The sequence below is a fragment of the Astyanax mexicanus genome, chromosome 13 (genome assembly GCF_023375975.1).
Source record: "Astyanax mexicanus isolate ESR-SI-001 chromosome 13, AstMex3_surface, whole genome shotgun sequence".
Lineage (NCBI taxonomy): Eukaryota > Metazoa > Chordata > Actinopteri > Characiformes > Acestrorhamphidae > Astyanax > Astyanax mexicanus.
The window spans coordinates 22361898-22382429 of NC_064420.1; the positions used below are offsets into that span (position 1 = coordinate 22361898).

General features: G+C 39.5%; 1 protein-coding gene across 1 annotated transcript; it reads right to left on the reverse strand.

The window, feature by feature from the left end:
• Positions 1 to 7705: 7705 nt before the first annotated feature.
• tent5ab (terminal nucleotidyltransferase 5Ab) lies at positions 7706 to 20161 on the reverse strand. The gene is made up of 2 exons (XM_007237438.4): positions 19322 to 20161; positions 7706 to 13699 (listed from the first exon to the last, which is right to left on the reverse strand). The coding sequence occupies exons 1-2, from the start codon at positions 19739 to 19741 to the stop codon at positions 12917 to 12919; spliced, it is 1203 nt and encodes a 400-aa protein (XP_007237500.3). The 5' UTR covers positions 19742 to 20161; the 3' UTR covers positions 7706 to 12916.
• Between the last annotated feature and the right edge of the window lie 371 nt (positions 20162 to 20532).

A 20532-nucleotide genomic window follows, 5' to 3' on the forward strand; every position in this document is an offset into this window, starting at 1 on the left:
GTATCTCACAACAAATAAGGTGGTGATTGCAGACAATGTGGGTGATTAGGCCCAATCACAGTCAACCAGGAACCGTACAGGGAACTGTATTGTTTTTAGGGATGAATCTAGGTTCTGTTTAGGAGCCAATAACAGTTGGGGTAGAGTATGCATGCCTTTATTTCCTGTGGAGAACAACACTGTCCAAGTTGCTGGTGTGATGATCCTTGGATAGCCAGATCTTTGCTTCCTTATTTTTAGTACTGGAGCTCCAAGCTACTAATGTAGCTAACAAGTAATGAAAGTTCATTTACACCAACTAGCATAGTGCTAATACTGGCCCACATCATCAGTAGGAATTCTCTGTAATATATGTTTGTCTAAAGAGCTTCTGTTTTCGAAAAATGATTTGTTGTTAGGATGAGCCCTGAAGAGTGTTATCAGACATCACACACTGCTGGATCTGAATGCTCTGAAGGATTTGCCTGTATGTCCTCAAATAACTCTGGACCTCAAGTGTTTCTAAGCACTGGTGTTTGGATAACTGTGCGTGAGACTGTGACCTCTGGCCCTTGTGGGGTCGTTCTGGATGGACTGTGCTCTTGCAGGGCCAACTGGGAACCATCCAGACAGAGATCCAGACACTTCCAGCGTCTGCTCTCATAACCTCTTAACTCATCTGTCAGTGATAATGCAGCGTGTAGCCTTTTCCAAAATCCCTCCAACTGGAGCAGGGGAAGTTCTTCACGGCTGCTTTGGGACTCTTTGATCACTGGCCCTTATTCCTGGCCTCCAGGTACACATAGTGTCTCCCATTCTCCTTTATTATATCTATTATCTGTACTTGCTGTAAAATTGGGAAGGAGAGTAACGTAATTTCAATTCTCTGTATGTCCTGTACATATGCAGTATTGACAATAAAACTACTTGACTTGACTTGACTTGACCTGTTTATATGTACACTTTCCCCAATAGTCTAAGTAAACTTTCCCTTTATATGAATGCTACAAGTAATCTCACCAAACATGATGTGCTGTGTAGTATCACTTAGTGTACACGTAACCATTACAATGACAGTGAGCATCACGTGATGCCAGCCAGCATGAGAGGAGCAACAGCAACTGGCTAACTAGCTTGTTTTCAGAGTTTGCAGATGGTATGTTTGTTTCTTTAACAAAGGTAAAATTATGACCCAGGAAAACCTGTTTCACATTTTCTTATTAAAGAAGGGGCGAGATGAAGAGCTTACGTCCTCCATGTCTCTGAACATTCAGAGCCAAGTGAGCTGGATGCCAGTCTCACTGCCCATGACTAGGTAACAGGAGATGAAAGTAAGGAGTAATCTTCAGTTTTGTAAACTTCTACCATGCAGCACATGTACATGCACTTAAACATTCCGACAGGGGATCTAATCAGGTACAGGTGTTTACAAGGCTGTTATTCTTCTATTTATATATTCTTTGATTATTTGTTACTCGTTCAATCGGATAGAAATTGTATTTGGAATGGCCTCAATCGGACTACTCTATTTCGATTGAGGTGTTTACATTGACACAGTCTATTCCGATTGAGATATTAGTCCGATTATTAATGGAGTATTAGTATGCATGTAAACGTAGCCACTGTGTGGCACATTTGCCCTGATATGGCAGCTGGTCCAATAGATCCTGCACAAGTATATATTACTGAAGCTGGTGCCCTAACAGGTCCTATAAATGTTGGATTTATGATAACACTGGTGACCAAGCAGGCTAGTAAGAGTTACAGTCTGTTGGAGACATTCCTGGAAAACTAACCGATGTTGGATCACAAACAGAACCTGGATTAAATGCTAAAGATGATATGGCAACAGTCGCAGTCTAGATTTCGGGTTCACAACACCACTGCAAATGGTGTCTGGCTGACAAACAGCTTAGATGGCAAGAAATCTGTTAAAACAACTGTCCTGCTTCTCTTGGCCCAGCGCTGTGCCCCTTTTAAAGTGAGTCGACTGGGAAAATGTCTTTGAATGTATCATAGCGGCATGTCAAGAAGTTAGCAATCCCTCACCAAGACAGAGACATTTATCAAACTGTATGTGTTGACAATTCCGTGCCAAGATAGCAATAAATGTCTGAGTTAGGGTGTGAGATATGGCGCCCAGTGTCTAATCAGACCACACCTGTGATCAATCATATATCTGTGTGTTATTTTTGATGTACTTTACTTATGAGAAGTGGTGTCTGGAAATCTTCGGAAACCTAAGTAGTTGCAATTTTGTAAGTTAGTCTAAAGAACCAAGTTCCAGATTTCTCCTGAAAGCCCTGAGCTAGTACCCCAATTGGTATTAAGTACCCCAAATGTATTTGGTTATTTGCATCATCAGCTTACCTTATTTAACATTAATAAAAAACAGGTGTTGAATGATAACTAGAAAAGTGCATTTTCTATAGGAAATGCAGATTGATTGTGGAGCTAAAGTGGGATTATTGAGAGATTTGTGTAGATCAGCACGGCAATGGCTTAGAGCTTTGGGACTCATCTGAAAAATATTGATCTGATCGCTGAAGGCATTTTGCATTTGGTTTTAAGTTTTACTTAGTCATGCTTCTCAACAAAGCGACCTCCAGTGAGGGTTCAGAATGTCCTCAGAACATGCTGCTCTCAGACTCAACAGACATTACAGTCATGTTTGATTAATAACAGATTGAGAGAGAAAGAGAGAGAGAGAGTTAGTCTCTGTTGATCTCTCTGGCATTATATATTAGATGTGTTAAAAATATTCAAGGCTGAATGAGTGGAAAAGGCTGAGTGGTGCCATGGGAACTGCTGAGTGAGTCACAGCTGTGCCGTCCAGAGTTGGAAACTGAGATTAATTCATAAGTCACTCGTTAATCTTAATATCTCGCCCCCTTTTTCTGCTATTATTCCTCCACAGGTTGATCAGCATCTGTACAAGCTAGTCCATTATGCAAAATTTTACATTTGCAGAGACTTGCACTGGATTGTACTTGCTTGCTCATTACTTTTTTAAACAGACAGTATACAGGTTCTATATTTTATATTCTAGATTCTATATTTGGGGGTTAGAAAACTTGGAAACTTTTTGCTTTTTATTATTTACTTTATTAACTTACAAGCTCAAATAATTTACATGTGCCGATTCAAATAAATAAAGTAAAAAACCAAAACTTGCAGTTTGTCAGCAAATGTAACTTTAAAAAATGACCTGCCTCTATTTGACTTCTAATAACCTTGAGAGAGGTTTAGCTGACTCTGGAATGGTGATAAACCGTCACAACACCTGTCAAAATGCCTGATGCACTTTGAAAACAAGTCCTGTGAACTGAGGAAGTGGCTGCAGAGTGCAAAGGTACAATGTGCTTGAAGATAAAGGGTTTAGAATTGGATGAAAAAAAAAACACCTCTTTGACTGTTAAGCATGGGGGTGAGTGGATCATGCTTTGGGCTTGTGTTGCTCAAGTGGCACAGGAAACACTTCAACTGGTAGAGGTCAGGATTTGAATAAAAAAAATATAAACCATCTCAAAGATCTGTAAAGAGATCTCAAAAGACAGATGTCCCAAGTCTCCGGATTACAAAGCATATCAATAACGGCTCCCTGATGCCCACAAGTCAGATAAAATCTCTTCAAATCTAGCACGCTCACGCAGGCGACACAGTATTTTTTTACTCAGGGAAGCTAGAGGGAGAGAAAGGCGCTTCCCTCGTTTGCATATTCTAGAAGCGCATGCAAAACAGAAAGGGTTCTGATTGGACTGTTCTTTGCAAAGACTCTGTGAGTCAGCCAATCAGTTTTTAGTGTGGGTGAGCAGTGTTTTTTCCCCTTCCTAGACGGAATGCATTCAGTGCAAAATGGCTCCCATCAAAACTTATTTCACCTCAGACTACTCTAAAGTATATCCATGTCTGGTAACAGTAAAAAACTATGAAACTCTTGCCCGCTGTAGAGTTTGTAATAGTGATTGTAGTACTGCCCACAGGGAGCTAAATGGGGGGGCTGATTCCAAGTCCAGGTCCGGGGTGTACCTCCCTGAAATTAATTGTTGCAACTTGGGATGTCTGAAAAGAACAGTGCAACAAAATTAGAACGTCCAAGAACCTCACAGAACCTTGAGGCCTTTTGCAAACAAGAACCGAAAATAGATGAAAATGAAACCTAAGAAAATGTAATATATGGGTTCTTTCAGCTTCTTTGCATAAGTCTGCTTGATCTAACATACCTGTCACTAGGGGGCAGTGCAACACCAACACATTCACCAAAGACAACCTTACAAAGTGTGGATTCAGTGCCAGTCTTCTCAAAACATTGGCTTTGTCCATAAAGATAAAGGGATAAAACTGCACCCAACTGGGACAGGTTGATTAATCTTAGCTTAATAAGTAGCCTATGTGGATTATTAAATGGAGCTTGGTTAACATTGAGGATAGTGGTTGAGTAACACTTGGCCTACTAATAAAGCCTACTATTCACTTCACCTTTCCCCCCAAACACCTAAGCAGGAAACGGACTAGATAAGGTGGACACATGTGGATAATACTTCTTCCTCTCTCTCTTTCTCCAGGATCCAGGCCACACTGACCCTGCCCAGACCTAACAAGATGGGGAAAGGAGGTAGGGAGTAGCGGAGGCTTTGGTGTAACCCTCCTCCCAGCCTCCCTCCTGGCCTGCGCATATGTGTTACAATGTAATGCCCATAAGTCCAGGTGCTGTAACCACCCTAGACTGTTGAGCACATTAAGCACTTCATCAGATTAGAACAGACAGGTTAATATCCTTATTATGGAGGCCTAAATATAGCTCATGCTCTACATCTGCTTAATTAGGGGATAACACAGGCCGTGTCCAGCCCCTTTTTCATGACCGTCCATCCCAGCAAGCCTTTGGATTTCTTTACAGTAGTGGTGAATGGACCTAAGCACAACTTATTTATATGCTAATAATAATTATTTACTAATCTGCACATGTTCTGCATAAATATGACCTAAAACATCATCTGATTTTTACACCTGTCCTAAATGTAGATAAAGAAAGAACCCAGTTAAACAAATGAGACTAAAATAATAGATTTGTTCATTATTTATTAAAGAAAAATGATCCAATAGTACAAATGTGTACATATGTGAGTGGCAAAAATGTTAAACAAAAAGAGGAAATTCAAGACCATTGTAACCCTCCCAGGAGTGGTCAAGCAACAAATATAACGTGTAATATTTGGTGAGGTAACAATGGACCCCAGGGTAACTTCTAAGCAACTGAAGTTCTCTCTCATAATGTTAAGGCTAATGTTGATAACAATGGTGTGCATGGAAGGGTTGCAAAGAGAAATCCACTGATCTCCAAAAAAAAAAAAAAAAACAATGCTGCTCAATAAATAAATGATCATGATGAATAGATTTGTCTAATTTATTTAACTTGTTTCTGTTTATCTAGCTTTGTTTTTTATATATATGTATGCAGAATTTTTGACATTTCTAAAGGGTTCACAAATTTGCAAGCAACACTGTAGTGTGTGATATATGTGATATATAATTTTAAATACATGTACATTTTACATCAAAAATCCTCCTAAGGCTCTGGTAAAAGCCAGTGTATTTATAGCCATGTGACTATTATTTGAACTTCCTGTAAGGGAGCTTTTAGAGTTTCAGACATCTGACTCTACTACTGTGAACAGTTCTGACTAGGCAATTTATCTAGAACAAATCATTTTAGACCAAACCTACTCCAGACATCCCAAGTTGCAAAAGTAGATTTCAGGGAGGTGGCTATGCTAACATTATGCTATTGCTAACTTCCTTCTTTAAGATGAGGGCAGTGAGAATAGCCCAATTCAGATGCACAGAAGGAGAGAGAGAGAGAGAGAGAGAGAGAGAGAGAGAGAGAGAGAAAGATAGAGAGAGATAGAGACAGAGAGAGAGAGGAATGGAGAGACAGAAATAGAGACAGACAGAAAGAAAGACATCTGGTAAGACTGCATTAGCATTAGCAAGGATGACGCAGGCTAATATAAATCCACTGCTGCTGTCAAGAGTACATGGACAACTGGACAGAACATGTCTATACTAATATCTAGGTTGAACACACACACACACACACACACACACACACACACACACAGAAAGAGAGGGAGAGAGAGAAAGCTGTTTAATACCTAGTTATACTCTGTTCTTAGCTCTTACCTGTGCCTAAAAAGAAGTAAGCTACACTAGTTTGCTAACTACAGTAGATTTGGCTAACTAAAACAGCTAGCTAGTAATTTTCTTACAGTAGTGTACTTACTTGTAAGGCAACCCAAGCCTAATGAAATATTATGTACAGTTATCTTTTACTACTTTCATCCAAATTTTCTAAATTAATGATAGAACAATTAAAAACAGTACTGATTTAGCTGTGTGACAGGACCTATAGCTGAGCTGTGATAAATGCATGTGGGTCATATGTCTGACCTGATGTAAAAAAATCCAAAGCTGTGTTACTTTATAAAGTAAGAAAGGAAAACAAACATAAAGATTTGCGATAAACAAAAACAAGATATTTATAGCATAGAAGATAATTAAATATTAATTTCTTTCAAAATATATCATAGAAACACTCAGCTATACCTGAAATACCATAGAAAAAAATATCCATGTTGTGCATTAGAGGGGTAGTGATACAAGAAAAGGTTTCTAACCAAAAAAATAAGAAAGGTAAAAATAAAATAAGAATGTGTGATGATCACACAACAACAAGTGAATTGAGGAATATCTTAAATACTGAATGATTAAATACTTTTTTTTGCAAAGATATAGACAATTTAAACTTTTGATCCATTTTGGGGGGCATCAAATGGTTAATTGTAGACAAGGCAACCATAATTACCATGCTTTTGCTAAAAGCACAGATCGAATTTACCTCTGCTTTTAACCCATCCATGCAACACTTGGTGGGCAGACTTCGCTGTGGTACACAGGGAACAGTGGTGATAAGGGCCCAAGGCAGCTTGCTAAGCACAGGTATCAATTAAATCAAAACCTTGTTAAAGATGACCCAGTGCTCTAACCACTGAGCCACCACTTGCATACAGATTGAGATTGTTTAGCCCTTGGCCCTTTGGACCCCATTTGTCAATGTTTCAATATGGTTCTTGGGATTGTGAATTGTGAATTTAATACATTTCTATGTCAAAAAGTAAAAATAGGCAAAAATGGAAAATATGTTGCTCATGATGTCATTATTTATGCGCCAGATTATACAAAACCTAAACCAATATTATATGTATGTGTACTATAATTGTGTACTAATAAATTATAATGTTTGTGTTTTTCAATGTTTATTTTTGTGATTTTGACTTATGTTGAAATTTTAGTGGTTTTATTGTTTTTCTGTTACAGTTATGGTCAGACTTATTTGAAATTATTTTAATAATAAATACTGAGGTCAGTGGTCATCACAGAAACATTAAATATTGTTAAAAAGCACTCTGGGAAATCCATGGGTTTCATAAATTTGACTTAGATACTGATATATTCTAGTGTTCTTATTAATTCTTACGTAATAAGATTTATAAAGTGATATTTTGTATAATTTTGATATTTTGTATTTTGCATATGTATAATGATGTAATAATGTACCTAGCACATTTGTTTGTGCACATGTCTTCATGTTCATGTTCTTCAACAACCACTGCTCTAGTCCTGTGGTATACAGTGGTCATGCTTAATAAAAACACAAAAGAAGTGCTGTTTTTTTCACCATTTAATGAAAGTCATTCAAATTACATGATCCTTTACAAGATACTGAGTCACCCACAATCTTAATTTAGAGGAGACTCCAGGACGTACATGATCAAAACACACACACGCACACACAAAACCCCGCAAATGTCTGCTTTGCGAGAATGCATCCACAGACTACGCACTTTTTTTCTGGGTGCTGAGAGGCATTCTTCCTGGCAAAGCTAGACTGACACATTTTCACAACCAGCTCCAGTAATGGAATACTCGCTCACTTGCATGCGCACTCTTCACAGCATTAGAAACAGAGATCAGAGGGGTGACCTCAGCATTAAGCAGATATGTACAAAAATAGAGGAATCAGTAGAAAAATAAAAGAGAAGTGTTTAAAGGTGCAAGAACGCTGCGGGTCGAACTCTCAATCGCAGGGCTGATCACACACACGCACGGGTCACTCTGCTGACATCTGAGCCTGCCAGATTAGAAAGCTGAAGTGGGCTGTGACGTCATACAGGGGGCAAAAGAACCTTAAGAACATTGCAGTGGAGTCTTTTAACATCTTCAAATAATTTATAAACACAGCTCTGACAGAGTTATTATTAGTGCTATCTCTGCTAAGCCAAGTAATAGTATTATTACTAAGATTCTTTTGATTCAGTGACTGATAAATAATTTGACAGTAATAGGCTGGAATTGTTGACCTGCAGTTTTGTCAGCATTTTGAAAAATACTGCTGATCATTACCAATTATAATTTTGGACTTTCCTGTGATTGAACCCACACTATCCTAATGATACCATATCTAACGATAACGATACCAATCAATGTAAATAACACAAAAATAACAGGTAAGAAACAGAAACTAAACCAATATATATACCTCAATCAGCCAAACAATAATAATGTGCTCTTCCCTTTTATGCTACCAAAACAGCTCTAACATGTCGAAGCATGGACTCCTCAAGACCCCTAAATTCTCTGAAGGTTTCTGGCACTAAGACCTAAGCGGCAGATCCTTTAAGTCTTGTAAGTTGTGAGGTAAGGCCTCCATGGATCTCATCAATGAGCCTTGGGTGCCCTTGACCCTGATGCCAATTAACCAGTTGTCCTACTTTAAAGCAGTTGTCCTTCTTTTCTTAGGTACAGATCGATGCATTTCAGAAAAACCACACAAGACCTGTCTGAGGGTTTTAGAGTAGTTTTGATGTCCTGTTGTATAGCCATCACAGATTGGTTCTTGTCGAAGTACTCTAGATTGGTAATCTTGGCCATTTTTCTTGCTTCCAAAAAGTCCTACTTCCAACTTTAAGCACTGACTGTTCAAGCACTATCTGTCTAAGGTGTAGATTTCACCCTTAACATGTGCCATTGGCAGCAGTTTTATTGTTTTTACTGATCTGTGTATATAAAAACCCAATGCCCTTTTATTAGCCAAGTGAATTTACAATGTTGTCTTAGTTGGAAACATTCATAGACAGATAAGAGTCTGAAATTTGGCAGTTAAAACAGGTTCTGATTGCGACTCTTGTAGTAAGTTGGAATCTCCTTGGCTGCAGGAAAGTCCAGCATTCTTTACCTTCTCTGGAATAAGGAATTATTATTTATCATACAGAGAAAAGAGGATGTGGAAGCAGCCAGCATGTTACTGGAGCCGTCTTCCTTAATTTGACTTGCTGTCCAGCCTGCGACCTAGCTTTCGGTTTTCCCCTTCAGCAGTAATGGCATTGGCCCCAGCGCCCTAATCTGAGCTTAGCCGGCTCCCAGGCCCCCTTGAGCCAACTGTACAGTAAGGTCAGGCCGGAGGAGGTGAGTGCCTGAGACTAACTCATACCCTGAAAACACACACACACATAAAACCGCACACACACAGATATGTGCAATAGATAACCCTCACTACCACCCAGTTGTGTGAAAGTCAGAACTCTTTAGTAGGGGTGTTAAAATGCTCTAATGAGCTGCTAATTCAAATGTTAGTCAAATTCATTCTGGAATGTTTTAGTACATTACAATCAACCAAACTATTCAATAAAGCATGCACTTCTCTTCTGTGTAAGTATCTGCATCTGCATCTGTGTTTTCAGTAATGACTCACAACCATGACTCAATACAATACAACTGAATCTGAAACTCTGATGATGCCGTGAATTATTTCACTTCATGGTTCACTGAATCAAAGGGTGTACTGTCGTCATGCAATCATAAGGCTGGCTTTACACACCAAGACATTCCTAATACATTCCTTTGTTTACCAGTTAAACCAAACTATTATGCATTAACGTTAGCATCAGTTTTTGGATGCGACCTGTGATTGTTAAAACATAAAGTCATTAGAAATCTTCATAAAACATTTAAGGACTATTAAAGGTCCACTGGCTGTGTATAAGCATGTGTGTATTTGTCTTGGTTGTTCTGACATCTCAGAAACAATGAAAATTGAAACATTTTAATAGATTCCGGCTCTCAAACAATGTTTACATTGCAACTACACCACACTTATCAAATGGTGTTTTCACACCTACAGTGTATTTCTCTGGTTTAATTTCATTTAACATGCTTGTTAACTTAAAGTTTTTTTTTGCCCTGGTTTGGTTTCACACAAGGAAACCAAAATGCATCACAACATACCATATAAAGACGTTGTTTCCACTTATTGGTCCGAACTGTCTGTGGCAAGGACAAGAGAGTAAATACAGAAAAAAATGTTTTGTGTTCCAGACTAGTGCGTATTTCTGTACAGTTTAACCTGTTAATTGCTGTTGTAATTATCTGACTAATAAATCAGTTAAACTGCACCTCAAGAGCCACTTAGCCCATTATAAACATTTACATTTTATGGATTTTTTTCTCAAACATGAGGAGTATATTTCATAATTGGGTTAAATTGAGGTTGGGTAATTTACCACCACTGCATAGTTTGCTTGAGACCACTCCTTCTCATGGGTCTTGATGTGGTTGTTTTGGTGTATTTACACCTGCCAAATTACCATGGTTAAAAAAACAAACCACGGTCCAGTTTAACCTGACTAAAAATTCCCATGTAAAAACACCCTTTAATGATACCAGATGGCATTTGTCTTATATAAAAAACTTCTTCCGTCCTCACTGTCGGTTACAGTGCCTGTAAGATGGAGATATGCAAATGCACTACCTGTTGCGACTCCACAAAAGCAGTACATTTAAAACCAGCTGTTTAAGAACCAAAATTTTGCGTATACAGTTTGAAGGAGGTAATTTTTACATACAATGTCAAGCTTTTGTTTTTGTATATCTTGGTTTGCATGATACAGGCCCTTTAAAAGCCAGCCTTATGATGTCAGATATTTACACCCTAACTGTTAAGATAATGTGCACAGAGCCTTTTGCCATGTATTACCTACAGAAGAACAGGAAGCCACACCCACCCACACACATAAACACACACTAAAATGAGTCCCTCCACTGTGTCCAGGGCAATACCCCCCCCCTTGGATTTGGATGGGGGTCTTGCTCTGTAACTCTTTGTTGCATTTGATCTGTTGCAGGCACTTGGATACACTTTTTTGTGGCTAGCTGATGTCTACAAAAAATATCTTTGGTTTTGTAAACAGTTTATTTCGTCCCTGCTGGTTTGAATGAGTCTCTGAGTGACTGAGTGTCTGCTGATCATCGTCTGTCCCGCCTGTCTTCACATCGACCTACATGGGGACAAGTCTTTACGTATTTGTACATCTCTGCTTCAAGTCTCTGTACAGGTCTTAAACCACACAAAGAAATAAACTACAAAGTTTGAGAACTAGCTCTCTCTTTCTTCTCCCACTCACAGGGGTCACAGAATAGACTGGTGGTCTGGACTCCTGTCTGTGTGTGTCATGTTGTGGCCTAAAAGCCTGTGTGGGGTTTCTTCAGGTTTGGCAGAATGCCTCGGACCACCTGGACACAACATGACTTCCTTTGGAAACGAGGCCAAATGACCTCCATCCTGCTCTTGCGTAAAGCAAGTCATCGACAAGAGCAGTATGGTTCTGACTTCTCCTCCACACTTTCAATGCCACGCAAAAAAGAAATGTAATCATCTGCCATCAATTAGGCAAAACCAAATGTCAGGTACTCTGGTTGATCCATTCTGCTGCCCTGGGTGACATGCCTGGTAGTAAAAAAGAACTGCCCAAATGCTTCTTTGGGTAGTGATGTTGTAGGTTTTAATGTTTATAAAGGGCCTATGTAATATGTTTTTGTATGCATTCAATTTTTCTCCCTGAGATCCACTTGTTGATTTGTTTATATTTCTTAAAAATATACATGTATAAGTAATTAATTTGTGCAAAACCACCCTTTATCTTTGGCTAGGCTGTTTTTGTTACTGTGCTTTAAAATGTAATGCAAATTTAATGCAAAGGTTTGGGCAACTCTGATTAAAGGGTACATTGTACCTGTTAATGTTCTTGGTGTAAAAAAAAAAAAAAAAAAATGCCATTTAAATTTACACTTAAATATGTGTGTTTTTTCCAAAGCTTAGTACTGTGCCTGCATGGGAGGGGCTTAAAGGAGTAAAATAAACATGATGGGATGTAGTGAAACATGATGACGAGGATGAACTTTAGTCGAATAGCTCACCACCATTTACCACAAGCATTCCTAAATACAAAGCTTTTAGCCGATGCTCACAACAGGCTCATAATGCTAGTAATTGGGGGCATAGTTTTACCCATGGAAAGAAATCACCATTTTCACACGATTAACAATTCATGTAAATGCATGAATTCCAGATGTTGCTGAAAATATCTCTATATTATTCATGCATTTCATATAATTCATTTTGCAATCTTTTCCCCTGTCCTACCTATTCGTTTATGCTTATTCCTCTTATTGTTCTAACTTATTGTAATTTAACATAAGGCTAATTTGAGCTAGTTAATGTTTTAAAAATAGCGATTTCATTGCATGGGCAGTGCTATGCCCGATCTCTAGCATTGTCAAAAGTGCTGTATTTTGTAATGCTGGGGGAGAACGGAGGTCAGTTATTGGCCAAGTTTTTGTACTCATTATCATGTTTCACTACACCCCAAGTCCATTTCACATAGGATTTCTCCATTTAACTGCTGTTTGCTGAAATATTAAGCTACTTGTTGCCTCTCTTCTAGCTTACATAGCCTTGTAACAAATTTCACAAATTACACTGACCAGTTAGCATTAGCATTTGAGCACTTCTTTCAGACTGCCAGCATGTCCCACAACAGTCTCAGTTGCAGGGAAGCCACGGGCAGAAGGTATTTGGGGGCTGGCAGGCGTAAACCGGCTGCACCTGTGCAACGTAGTAATTACTGAAGTTGCCGTCTGCGACGTATGGTGCCGGCTGGTAATAGCAGGTGACGTTGGCCACATTGGGGATGACGTTCTGCTCAGCCAGCACACGCACAGCCAGCATGGTGATGAGGCTGAGGGCCTGGCGTCGCTCGTGGCCCATCAGGCACACGGTGCTCTCACTGACCACGCCATGCAGTGTGCTCAGATATTCGTACTTGCGGTCCTCCAGGCCCACAAAGTGGTTCTGCAGGTAGGACTCCAGCTTGCGCCGCTGCTCTGAAGCGTCGGGAAAGTCGATGAAGAAGCGTGAGCACATGTAGCGCTCCAGCTGCTTCATGTGCGATGGTGAGGCGGCACGAAAGCCCCGCACCAACAGGTGGCAGTACTTTAGCAGGCCACCACCGCGGATCTCCTCTGGGTTGCGCGTGCAAATGAGCCTGTGCCGCAGGTGCTCCAGCGCCTCCTCGAAGTTACCGTACACGCTCTCGCCAACGATGGACGGGTGGAAGTTCTCGGCCATGGGGTTCTCTGAGCATTCGTAGAAGAGCAGCAGAGAGTCCAGCCGAATCTGAAAGGAGTCCACGCTGAACTCAAACTGCCGCCGGAGCGAATCCACGAACTTCAGCTCTACGTTCTTCCCGCTGTTGTTGGACAGAGAGATGAGGCTCCAGCGGTCTGAGTCATTATACACCTTCACCATCTTCTGGACGTACGCCTCCTGTGAGAGGGTGGGGGAAGAAGAGAGAGAGAGATAATGAAAGAAGCAGTTAGAGAAAGGGTAGGTGTTCAAAAGAGGGAGAGACATAAGAGAAGTAAAGGAATAAGAAAGAGAGAAAGTAAGACACAAAAAGAAAGTGAAATAGGAAAAGAAAGCAATAAAATACAACAACAAGACAGAGAGTAAAAGAAAGAGAAAAGGAGAGACAATGAAAGAGACAGTTAAATATCAGAGTTACTTTGCATCTGGCTAACACGCTAACTCCAGTCTATGACCTGCTGTCATTAACCTCAACAACACCTCCACCTCACCTCAGCCTGTACTGTAACTGTGCCTCTTTTACCCAGCAGGGAGCTCCTACTATAAGTCTGTCTGTGTTCATTGGCCTGGAGGAACGTAGAGGAATGTTGATGCAGGTGTACATCAAGCAAAGTTTGGAGAAGTGAGAACATCAGTGTGTGTGGTGATTTCCTCACTAAGACTTTCAATTCTCTTTGTGGTTCAGATGTAAACAAAGCCATTCCAGAGTGAGTTCTAAAGAAGCTTCTTTAAAGCTCCCTCACCATTAAAAGGTCATAAACACACAATTCGATATCTGTGACACTTTTCTATCAGAGTTTTCTGAAGCTTTGGAGTTTAAAATGTGCTGTTAAAATATCAATAAAATATCGCATATCAATAAAATGGTGAAGCGGTGCATGCAGGGTGTTTTGGAGGAAAACATATGTATGTCAGATTTACTACTGATTCGCCCTCAACAACATATGTTGAATCACTGATGGGCTTTCATAGTAATTATAATGGCTATACTTGTGTTGCAGTCATGGTAAGAAACTTCTACTTATCAACAAAAAGGGTTCCACTATAGTCAGGAGTCAAACAACCATTGTTTAATTCTATATGTATTTTTTTTTGCTTGATGAACAGGTACTATATATGACTTATCGTACAATAAATGAACATGACCTCAATATTATTAATATTTGATGATTGTGATATCATCTATTGTGTTTATTTTCACATATATAACAGTGAACAGTGTTTTAGCCAGTTATGCAATACCAGACCAATGCTTCAATAACTGCAACTCCATACACACAGTGTGCAGTGACTGCAATAGGGGAAGAAAAACTTACATATATCTCATGATTAGGATAGAACTAGGCTTGGTACAATAAAAAATCTTTGTGGACAATATATCATTCCAGAAAAATATTGCGATAAATGAAATTCTGGTCAGTTTAAAATAATTAAATGCCACTTACATTACATTAGTTATGATTAATTAAAAATGTGTTGTTTTTAAATGGGTATAATTGCTTTGTTATGGTATTGTATTATCATTATGTAAGTGGCATTTAATTATTTTAAACTGACCAGAATTTCATTTATCGCAATATTTTTCTGGAATGATATATTGTCCACAAAGATTTTTATTGTACCAAGCCTAGTTCTATCCTAATAAAATGTATAATGTTTTAATTAAAGTGTGCAGTAATTTGTTAAGTGTTCTTTAAACACAAAAAGCATAACATGTATCATGATTGCAATAAAAAATATGTCACACAAAAACCCCAACCCTCTAAAATGGCAACATTACAGGTGAAGGAAAAACATTTTTTAAACTTTCAATGAAAGTCAATAGTAGAAGATTTCATTTTAAGTCTCTATGGAGCATTTCTATTGGTCCATTCAACATGAAATTCTAAAACCAAATTTCTTAATAATATATTTATTGCCTCCATAGAAATTCTCATCCTTACTGAAATGCCAGAAGTACTAAAGTGTAATTAAAAAAACATCAGTGCCAAATGTCATGGGACAGGAACAAGTATTCACTTTTTTTGCCATGTCCCATGGATCTGGCACTGACCTGAACTGCATCTAGATTTGAGTTCTTGGATGTGAGTTGTTTATCACAGACTATTCCAGCTAGACATCATCGGTCACAGACATTACCACCCACTGTGTTCCTAGTGTTAGTGCTAATGCCTTCCAAGACATTATCAGACCTCCCTCCATCACAAGATAACTCCTCACAACTTATACTAGAGTGCCGTTCCCAAGTTGTCCCCTAATCTAACACTTCGTGATTAATCACCGTACTGTTATCCCACGTTTAGAATTACAATGTATTTTAAGAAATAAAATTATACTTATTACCTAAAGCATATTATATTTGGTCCTATTTTCCACCCCTTTGTTTAAAAGACATTAACTTTTCCCTGGTTTTCCACATGCTGAGGATTTTCCAGAACTGTCTAAACCAGAGCATCTACCCTGCAATCAGACTGAGGGTTACAGTGTGATGAGTGTGAGGTTGTTCAGAAAGCAAGGACTCTTCAGAAACCAGGCTGTGATTGTGGTCTGCTCTCAGGACAGCCTGTCCTAGACTTTCACTTCCCAACTTATATCACTTGAAGACCAATTTATAGCACTGTTATTTTTTTTTTTATCATGTGCATGGTTAAAAGTTGATTAGCATCCGGACACTGTCCGTTGAAGCCATAATGTAAAGTTATAGATTAGCATTCATAAAACGTAGCTCTATCTACCTTCATTTGCACACATGAAAACGTGCCCTGTCCGCAGGGCAGCGTGAGGTGAAAGAGGATCGGTTGTAAATTGGTTTAGAGTAAATCCTCTTTGTACTAGAAACCAACTTATTTTACTACAAACACTCCAACAGCGGCTTAAACCCACAGAATGCTTCCTAATGGAGCTCCTGCTAATGTCAATGTCAGGTTACTGACCACTCAGCTAAAAAGAACTGTACAAACATTTTTGCAAAACAAATTTAAGTCTGCCAAATAAAGTCTGCCAACACATTAATATGAAGGCTAACAATTTAGGCTAACATATTAGGCTACATATATTTAGTAAGATAAGCTAAAAACTTTAAGCAAGTCATGCTAACAGCTTGAACAGATATAGTGTAATAATTATGACTTTTTTGTTGTCGATTTCTAATAATGTGGTATGGCACTGAGAAAGTTAAGTAAAGAAACTGTTTTCTTTCCAGTTTATTTACAGGAAGTAAGCTAACACTTTGTAAGCAAGCTAACAGTTTGGAAGTAAGCATACATCTTTACTCAAGCTAAGCTTGATAACACTTTTAAAATAGGTTAGGCTAAAATTTTACACATTTCTTTCCTGTGAGATAAGTCAAAATCTTTGGTTCAGTTTAACAGTTTTACAGTAATTTAGCCAACTGCTGTCAGTCAATCATTGTTTCTGTAGGAAAAGATCATTTTAGCCTAGGCTAACAACTATAATGTAGTTAAGCTGACATTTTACGTAGCAGTTTCAAATATTTAATCATGCTAGGCTAACAGTTTTAAAATGAGGTAGGCTAGCATTACATGTAAGGCAGTCTATTTGTGTTTTAAGTTATACAAACCAACAGTATGGTAAACTAGCAACTTTAAGATAGGCTAACACACTTTAAAAGCTCTTAGCTGAGTTGCTAACTTCATTCAGCAAGCTGGAGTAGTCTATTTTAAGCACTTATAGCAAATTACCTTACTATTGTAATTGAGGCTACAGATTTTATGTACAGGAAAACTGATAATTGTTCTGGCTAGTCTTGTATAAACGTGTGTACACTGCTATATTACCTTACAAATAGCAAATTACCTTACAAACTATTGTAATTGAGGCTACAGATTTTATGTACAGGAAAACTGATAATTGTTCTGGCTAGTCTTGTATAAACGTGTGTACACTGCTATATTCCATGTTTTTTTTTTTTACTTCTTCAAATCATACTGTTTAAAAATGATTTATGTACAAAAATAAGGGTGTCAACAAGTTTAGATTTCCTAAGGAGCCTTTTAATTTTGGTCAATGCGACGAGTTATTGTGGTTTCTTATCTACAGTTCTGGACACTTCCTGCCCTAGAGTTTTGAGTATTCCCTGCCCCAACACACCTGACCCAGATAATGAAGCTCCTGGTAATGACCTTATGAGCTGGATCAGGTGTATTGAGGTCAGGGAATACTTGAAATTGTACAGCACAAAGTTCTTTAGGATTGGAGCTGAGAACAACTGTTTTATACCAGTTAGCAGATTTTTGTGTACAGTGGTGGTGAATGGTGACGTCTCAGATTAACGCCTCAAAAAGATATTACACCAAATGGTGCTTTCTATGCAATGTTTAGGATGGTTAAACAGATCAAATACATTTCTGGGGACTATTTTGCTGGACAATACTTTTGGCTGCATGTATCCCATAGCATCCCAAATTTAGCACTTTTAAAGGTGCTAAATTTTGAGTAGTTGTTCTGAATAACAACCTCTGTCTTATTTCTGCTGGAACAATGTTTAAAATGAAAGCAGCACAACTGTCACTTGTATATAATAGGTTTTGTTACTAGACAGATTACTAGACTTAGTGGGTCTAAAATTACACACTTATCAAAGCTCTCCTATGAATGTACATAAATGTTAGATGATAGTATGTTAAAATGCAATAATAGTTTTTCCTCACCAATTCTACAGCTCTGATCCTGGAATCGCCCCTAATGTATCCCTTCACCATTTTAATGTCTTCCAAATCCAGAATTCTCTCAGACAAACTCACTCAAACTGTCTCAGGTATCAGGCACCATATTCAACACCATTTGGCGTGGCTAATAACTTCCTATGAAGAAGTTTTTAAGAGTTTGGACTTCTGGTTCCATTCCCACGACAGTGACCAATTCTGACTGTTTTTTTGGTGAGAATGCGTAATTGCACTGAGCATGCAGAAAAATACTTTTAAAACGTGCACTGTGGTGCAGTCTCTTTTCAGTGCAGAGCAATCTGGTGATTTTAGCAAGATTTCTGTTTTGCTCTCTCTTTTATCTCGCAAGCTCTCTTTAGTTCTAATGCTGTGCATGAATGACAATGTGAAGACTAAGTTTGTTTCTCTGATATCTCCATTTTTGCAGTAGCCCTGATGCCATCTGTTAGTACATTTTCCTTTTCTATTACTGTTTAGAAATGCAAGTAAAAATGTTAAGGACTGCTGCTTTAAGTTTATCTAGAATGAAGTGTTCCTCTTTCTGAATCCACATTTTTTTTTACGTCTGAAAACAGTTAATCGTAATGCAGGGACATTTTACAGTTTAGACTTTACAAGAGTTCACATTTAAAGGAGAAATCTGGTGTGTAGTGAAACATGATGAAGAGTATGAACTTTTGCAGAATAGCCCACCTCCATTAAACCCTAGCATTCTGAAATACATAAACTCTGTAAAAAGGCATAAATTCCAGCTGTTGAAAATATCTCTACAATATACTTGCCATAACACTATTCTATTCTACCTATTAGTTCGTAATTGTCAGTTGACATGTTTTAATTTAGGGCTACTATGAGCTTGTTAATGGTGTAAAAATAGTGATTACTTTGCTTGTGCAGCACTATGCACCAATCAATAGCACTGTTGGGAGCAGTCTGTTGGGAGCATTGGCTAAAAAAGCTGTATTTCGGAATACAAAAGTTTTTTGTACTCATTATCATGTTTCACTACACCCTAAGTCCATTTCACCTGGAACTGGACTTATCCTTTAAATTTGTTTTAGAACTGCAAAGTGACAACTAAATATAAAAATCATTATTATTATTTTTTTTTACTCACCTTGAGCGTTAGCGGCGTGATCTTCTCCTTGTTGACGCCCGCGGGCAGGAAGTCCAGCAGCGAGTGCAGCACGATCTCCTTCACCGTCTGGAACTCGCGCTCGCCCTTCAGGTCCGCGTGGAAGATCAGGTCCAGATCCTTGTAGCCGAGCCCGCTGTCCTCGTGCAGCACGTGGCTCGCGGCGGAGCCGTTCAGGCGCACCTCGCGCACGTCGATGTGCCGCTCGCGCAGTCGCGCGCGCACCACCCTCACGATGTCGCGCGGCTTCATGTGCAGCGTGGGGAAGTTCCAGCGCCCGTGGATGGGGATGGACTCGGCGAGCAGCGCGTCCAGCCGCTGCACCTGCTCCCAGCTCAGCACGCTCAGGCTGCCGCGCGCCTCCTCCGCCCTCGCGCCCTCCGTCGTCGCTTCGCTCGCCATCCCTCGCGCGCTACGGCTTCAAGAACGGGGCTCCGTGTGCATGGCCTGAGGAACTGAACCGGGGGCGCGCACGGGGACAGGCGGCGAGGGCGTGCGCGTTAGGCGGTGAGACATTCTGGCTTTGTTTACATGATAAAGACGCTGTCGGGGGTCGCTCGCTGAGCTCGCGCGGGCACGGGTACTGCGAGGTCTCGCGACTCTCCCTCCCGGGGGGGCCGCGAGGATTCACTCGAAGTCCGCGAGCGGCTGCATAACGTGTGTTAATGTGCGCGGTGTCTTCCAGTGGCGCTGCGTTCAGTTGCTGCAGGGGTGTGGAGAACCCTCTGTCTGTATCTCTCTCTCTCTCTCTCTCTCTCTCTCTGTTCTCTCTTTACGCACCGCCCTCCACGCGCCGCCTGCTGCTCTGTAAACAGAGTGAACTGAAGTTTAGTGACTGCGAGCACGTGCACTCCTGCATACAATGCTAGTAAGCATTTATAATATTTTCACTTTAAATAATCCACTAATGTTTAATATTAAAACCCGTTAAAGGGCAGTTCCACCCATCTCTCAAAACTTCTCATTGTTTCAACTGCTGCTGTTCAAACTCTTAATAAACTGTTATGATTCCTATTAGGATTAGGGTCAAAGTTAATATTCGATTAAGAACCAGAGGGCTGGATTGCACCAATTTGGCTAAAGTTCCTTCTTTAGTTTTAGAAATGTCTATTAACGCATTCATTAATACCAGACATGTGTAAAGTACTAGATACAAAAATGGAGGGGGGGACTTTTTCACCCATTTTCTCCCC